This window comes from Plasmodium reichenowi, chromosome 6, assembly GCF_001601855.1.
Source record: "Plasmodium reichenowi strain SY57 chromosome 6, whole genome shotgun sequence".
Lineage (NCBI taxonomy): Eukaryota > Apicomplexa > Aconoidasida > Haemosporida > Plasmodiidae > Plasmodium > Plasmodium reichenowi.
Window position 1 is genome coordinate 548,338 of NC_033651.1, and position 6,824 is coordinate 555,161.

The 6,824-nt window shown below is 20.2% G+C and overlaps 3 protein-coding genes across 3 annotated transcripts; 2 read left to right on the forward strand and 1 right to left on the reverse strand.

The window, feature by feature from the left end:
• Positions 1 to 248: 248 nt before the first annotated feature.
• Positions 249 to 3,914, forward strand: PRSY57_0613600 (putative membrane protein; the record flags this gene model as incomplete). Its single annotated transcript, XM_012906512.2, has 3 exons — positions 249 to 321; positions 475 to 1,493; positions 1,722 to 3,914. The coding sequence occupies 3 exons, from the start codon at positions 249 to 251 to the stop codon at positions 3,912 to 3,914; spliced, it is 3,285 nt and encodes a 1,094-aa protein (XP_012761966.2).
• Positions 3,915 to 4,805: 891 nt separating this feature from the next.
• On the forward strand, positions 4,806 to 5,246 carry PRSY57_0613700 (hypothetical protein; the record flags this gene model as incomplete). The annotated part of the gene is made up of 1 exon (XM_012906513.1): positions 4,806 to 5,246. One exon carries the CDS (start codon positions 4,806 to 4,808, stop codon positions 5,244 to 5,246), a length of 441 nt encoding a protein of 146 aa, XP_012761967.1.
• Positions 5,247 to 5,517: 271 nt separating this feature from the next.
• Positions 5,518 to 6,816, reverse strand: PRSY57_0613800 (enoyl-acyl carrier reductase; the record flags this gene model as incomplete). Its single annotated transcript, XM_012906514.2, has 1 exon — positions 5,518 to 6,816. The coding sequence occupies one exon, from the start codon at positions 6,814 to 6,816 to the stop codon at positions 5,518 to 5,520; it is 1,299 nt and encodes a 432-aa protein (XP_012761968.2).
• Between the last annotated feature and the right edge of the window lie 8 nt (positions 6,817 to 6,824).

The window sequence follows — 6,824 nt, forward strand, 5'->3', positions numbered from 1 at the left end:
TTTTTTTTTTTTTTTTATTTTTTTTTTTTTTTTTTTTTTTTTTTTTTTTTTTTTTTTTTTTTTTTTTTTTTGAACTGTTGCAAATATATAAGTGTAATTAATATAATTCTATTTTATTAAAAATTTTCTTTCCTTTTTTTTTTTGCTGCTAGTCTTCTGTTTATTTTATATTATTTTATTTTATTATTTTATTTTATTATTTTTTTTTTTCTTTTCTCTTCTCTTCTTAAAAATGAAATACTGAGAAAATGAATAAAACAGCAAATTTGTTCAAAGATGAAACAGAAAAGGCGATTGTTCATTTTATTGTATACCTTATAGGTAATTATAAAAAAAAAAAGAAATATATATAACAGATATATATAAAACATATAAAAAAAGTATACACACAAAAAATATGTATACATTATATACTTATGTATATATTTAGAAACCATATAATATATATATCCTCCCAATTTTTCCACCTTGTAGGTATTGTTCTTATACTTTGTGTTTATTACAACTATATAATTTTAAAGTATTATTTTTATTCTTTGTTTTGGGCTTTTATTATTTCCATTCCTTTACATCATGTAAAAGTTAAATTAAAAGAATTTTTCAAAAAGAAAATTATAAAAAAGAAAAAAAATGGAAAAAGCGTGAATGGAAAAAGGTACCAGTATATTCCAAATGAAAAACAGGAGACATGTAATAAATATAAAAATGAAAAATTAATAAAAAATAAAGGGCCTGATATTATTGAAGATGAGCATTTATTACATTGCTTAAATTACAAAGATGGACATACTAATATTATAAATAAAAAAAAAAAAGATTCATATAAAAAAACAAAAACATATAATTGTATCAAAGAAAATAAGAATGAAGATAAATGTCAAATATTTCAAAAATATACAAATAATACACAACATGAAGATGATTTAATTTTAAAAAATAAAGCTAGCTATATTTGTAAAAAGGCATTTTATAATCTTGTAAGAAATATAAGAAAAGAATTAGATATTTATTTATATATATTTTTTTTAATAATAAAACCAATATATAAAAAAGAAGAAAAAAAAGATAATTTTAATAACAGCTTTGATAGTTATGAAAATGGTAATGATAGTGAAATATATTTTTTAATTTTACATAGATTTATATTTTTTTATATTCTAAGAGGTATCTTTTATAAATATAAAGAATTCTTATTATCCATATCATCATGTATTTTCTTTTTATATGTCTTTTATAAAATTATCAAAATTATTTGGTTCCAGTACTTTTATAAAATATATAGAAAATATTATGAAAAATATTCTTTCCTTTTTACTTTTGATCTTTCTTTTATTTATAAAAGATATCTAAATGATATATTAACCATATTGATTATCATACTAGCTATTATTATCTTTTCTTCTATTTCGGTTTTTTTTATTTTTAATATATATGGAGAATCTGTTTATATAATAAATTCCCTGAACAATTACCTCTCGGTCAATTTCAAAAACGTAAGAAAAAACTGGACACATATAAAGAGTTGCAAAATGGAATGCATTCATATGAATATATACATATGTAAATATATACATATGTAAATATATACATATATGAATATATACATATATAAATATATACACATATACATATATACATATATAAATATGTACATATATACATATACACATGTACATATATACATATACACATATACATATATACATATTTCCCTTTTGTAGGCGGCGATTATTAAAAACTTCAAAAGGTTTTACAAAAAAGGAGGGAAGGAAGACATAGAAAATTTATACGAACTCGTTGATTTAAGCAAGGTACCTTTTTTGAGCAACACTATGATATCTTCCATATATAGCCATTTAAAAAGAGCAATAGATATTTATGAAAATATATACTTATACAACTTCACAAAAAATAAAAACGTATCATTAAAAGCTTGTTGCTTATCCTTACTTGTTAAAAGATTTGTCATCATTAAAAATAATAATTTGTACAATGTTAAAAAATTCGTTCTAGCTTTAAACGAACAAAAAAAACATATACTTGAAAAAAATCACGATTTTAAAAATAAAAAATGTATGGATAAAGATGAAAATCAAAAAAGTGTTTTCTTCAGCTTAAAAAAAATTATTCAATATCTATCAAAAAATAAATTCTTCTCCAGTAATAAATCAAAAGATATAGTTGAAGATAGTAATAATAATAATAATAATAATAATGATAAAAATAATCAAAATAATGAAAATAAAAATAATAGTGTAAGCCAAAATATTTTTAAAACCGTTTTTGAGAATTTAGTAGGACAGTATGGTAATGTGGAAAAGAAACAAAATGGAAAATCACCTGAACGAGCTAGCCATGAAAGTGAAGAAGAAAAAAAAAAAAAAAAAAAAAATATAAATAAACAAAAGGATGATTTGGCTAGCTCAGAAAAGGACAAAGAAACGAATAAAAAGAAAGATGGTATAGATAAAAAAATATATAGTGATAATAAAAATAAAGATAATGATGATGAAAAGAAAGATTTACAAGATTTAAAAAATATGAGCAAAGAAAAAACAAGTAACAATTTTATGCTTAATATATATGACCCAGCAAAAGAACGAAATTTCAAAATAAAAGAATTTATGAGTTATGTAAATAATCTATTTTTATCATTAAAAAAAATAGAAGATTTGGGTAAATTAACAAAATTTTTAATATTTAATAATAGTTATGGTTTATTAAAAATAATGATTTTTTTTGTGTTAATATTTTTTAATTTCTTTATGTTTACATTTGATGCAATTGTCCAGGCAGTGATTTTTTTTACAGCATTATATTATTTAATATCATCTAAAAAATCCGTATTAAATTATTTAAAAGATGTATTATTAGTAGTAGATCCATCAAGTATTTTTTTTTACAATATTACAAATAATTTAAAGGCAATTATAATATGTACATTGAAAAGAATATATTTTTATACATTATATATATGGTTAATATTTTCTTTTTTTCAGTTCCCAATTATATATGTACCAACATTATTATGTATTATTTTATCGCTCATACCAGTCATTTCTCCAGAAATATTAATTCTTGTTATTATATTACATTTATGGATAATCAAAAAACAAAAAATTATATCACTTATACTTTTTATAGTTAATTTTTTTATTTATTGTTATTTCAGTACAAGTATTTATAATGAAATACCACACACACATGCATGGTTGGTTTCGTTATCTTTATTCTTGTCTATTAGTACCTTTGGATCTAAGGGATTAATATTAGGTCCCTTGATTGGATCCATTCCTTTAATATTACATCAAGTTGCTATTCATAAAAATAAATCTGTACAATCCAAAAAAAAGAAAAAGGAAAAAGGGAAAAAAAAATTAAGCAAAAATGATCAATTAATGAAAAAATATACTCACAAACAACTACAAAAAAAATTCAACCAATTTCATAATATCATTAAATATTCTGAACAAAAAAAATATAAAAAATTTAAAAAGAAAAGAAATGAAAAAGCACTCTTATGGAAAAATAAACTTGATAACTTATATAAATTAATAGAAATCAATAGAAGTAATATTCATATGTATCAAATGGACGATAAAAAAAACAATTCTAATAATAAAGCTGATCAAATTTTAAAAAGAAAAATATCTCCATTCCAACAAATCCTTTATGATGATTTTATGCATAAAGAAGATCATAAATTAGCTCTCTACATTTATAGAAGAAACAAAGAAATTAATAACGGAAAAAAAACAAATCACAATTTAATCTCAAAAAAAATACATAAAACAACAAAAGCACCCAAACATAAATTCCACTATAATAAAAGAACAAAAAGTTTAATATATCTATATGATAAATTTCAACAAAATCTTGATTTCCTTTTCTCTTGTATAACAAGCAATAATTAATCATATCCACCAAATGAATAATATAAAATAAAATAAAACAATATAATATAATATAAAATATAATATTACATTATAGGAACAAATTAATACTTATATATATAATATCTATCTACTTTTTTTTATTATATTATTTTATAATATATGACTCTTCTAATTTGAAGTATAATATTTACTTATCTTTCAATAAATATGAAAATATTCTTATTTTATATATATAATATCATACATGTATTATGTATGTATGTATGTATTATGTATATACAATTTTTTTTTTCTTTTACTTTTTTCAATGATGAACCCCATATTGTATGTATATAATACAAATATCATCATCACATACTATAAATGATTTTTTAAAATATTTATATAATCCTCACATTTTATTATAATATTTTTTTTTTTCAATTTTATTTTTTATGATTTCTCTTTAAAAAAAAAAAAATAAATAAAATTATTTATTAATTATAGATAATATATATATATATATATATATTTATTTATTTATTTTTCAAAGAATATTTATTAAATAAAGAATAAATATGCCCTTTGACCATAATAAGAAATAAATAAAAAAAAAAAATAAAAAATAAAAAAAAAAAAAAAAAATAAAATGTTATATAGATATTATATATATATATATATATATATATATATATATATTTTTATGTAATAATTATATTTTTTTAAATTTTAATTTATAATTTTTTTTTTTTTTTTTTTTTTTTTTATTTTTTATAATTAAATAAAATATATATACCTATAAATATTTTTTTTTTTTTTTTTTAAATGATAAAATTTTAATAATATTCCATTATTTAAAAAAAAAAAAAACATCTATATTTATATATATGTTATAATATATATATATATATATATATATATAAACATATAATGAATGACAAATCGCTTTTTACCGTTCCACGTTATTTGCCTGATGTAGATTTAAACAAGGATGAATATATTAATAAAAAAAAAAAAAATGTGGTAGAAGATGAAATAAATAAAAAGAATAAAGAGATTTCTGTAAGTAAACCAAAGGATGTAACAGAATATAATGAAATTGATGAAGAAAGTGATGAGATTATATATCATGAGAAATTAGACACAGACGAACAAATATGGTATGCCAATTTAATAAAGAATAAAAAAAGTGATAGCAAAATAAAAAGTTCAGATAATGAACTAGGGGAAGAGAACGAAGAAGAAGAAAATGTTATTATTTGTACCGATTCAATATTAAAAAATATTTATCCATTTTTTAAAACTGAAGAAGATGTAACTTATGGTCGGCAAAAAAAAGAGTTGAAAAAATTTATTAAAAATGCCTCTTAAAAAAAAAATTCCATATATATATATATATATTTATTTATTTATTTTAAAAAAATCCAAATGTTTTTGTTTTTTATTTTTTATTTTTTTAAAAACATTTTTTTTTTTGTTTAAATATATATTATTGAGTATAATTATCCATTTGATAATTAAACAGTAATGAGGTAAATATCTCATTATTCGTGTACTAAACACATAAAAATAAAATATATATATATATATATATATATATATATATATATATATGTATATATGTATATATTTATTTATTTATTTATTTATTTTCATTGCGATATATATCATCTGGTAAAAACATTATATTTAATCCGTTATCCACATATATTGTCTGCCCAGTTATCGCACGACTCTCTCGAGATAACAAAAATGATGCTACAGATCCAATATCTGTTGATAATAACTTTTGACGTAATGGAGCATACTTTTCTGAATACTCTATTGCATAATCTATAAATGTATAATTTTGGCTAGCTGATTTTTTTTTTTCTTCCTTTTCACCTGAATTGTTCATAATATTATGAACATCATGATTACTCCTATTTTTATTTTGATTTGTATTATTTTCATATGGATTGTTTAATTTATTAATAGCAGTAGCTGCTCTTGATTTAAGTGGTCCTGCACTGATGGTATTAATTCTGATATTATAATTTCTTCCTAGATGATAAGCTAAAACTCTGGTATCAGATTCGAGTGCAGCTTTAGCGCTGGACATACCTCCACCATAACCTGGCACAACTTTTTGGCTAGCATGATATGTTAATGAAATAATGCTGGATTGAGGTTTCATAATATTGACAAAATATTTACATAATGATATTAAAGAGTAAGAACTTTTACTAAGAGCATCTAAATAACCTTTTCGACTGGTATTTAATAAATCTTTTTGAACTTCTTTAGCGTTAGCTAAAGAATGAACGAGCATATTAATTTTTCCATATTTTTGATGTATTAAATTGGCTACATCTTCTATAGTATAATTCTGTAACATATTATATCTTTTATTATTTTTCGTTTCTTCATCTATATCATTGGCAGTATCAAAAGAAGCGTCAAAGGGTAGCATGTCTAATATATTCATTTTCTTATCTTTATCAATAATCATATCATTATCAAATTTCCCGTTTTTATAATTTTTCATAAAAATATTATAAACAGGAGGCCAAATACCGAAAATTATTTTTACATTTCTTTTGGATAATTCTTTAGCAATACCCCACCCGTATCCATTTGTATCTCCTATACCAGCAATAAAACAAATATCTTCATTTTTATTTTCTTCTTTAATTTTGTTTATGTTTGATGCATCTTGTTCTTCTTTCTCCATATAATGATTATTATTGTGTGTATTATTCATATTATTCACGTGTTTCATTTTGTTTCCTATAAATATGTTTTGGCGTTTTCCTTTTCTATAAAATCCTTTTTCCTTACCTCGTATCTGTTCATTCTGAAGAATGTTATGGAATGTCTTTTGAGTATTATTCTGGATAAAGCATGCAATGGTATAAAAATGTAGAAAGAGGAATAATAACCGTTGTGATATTTTATTCATCTTACCAA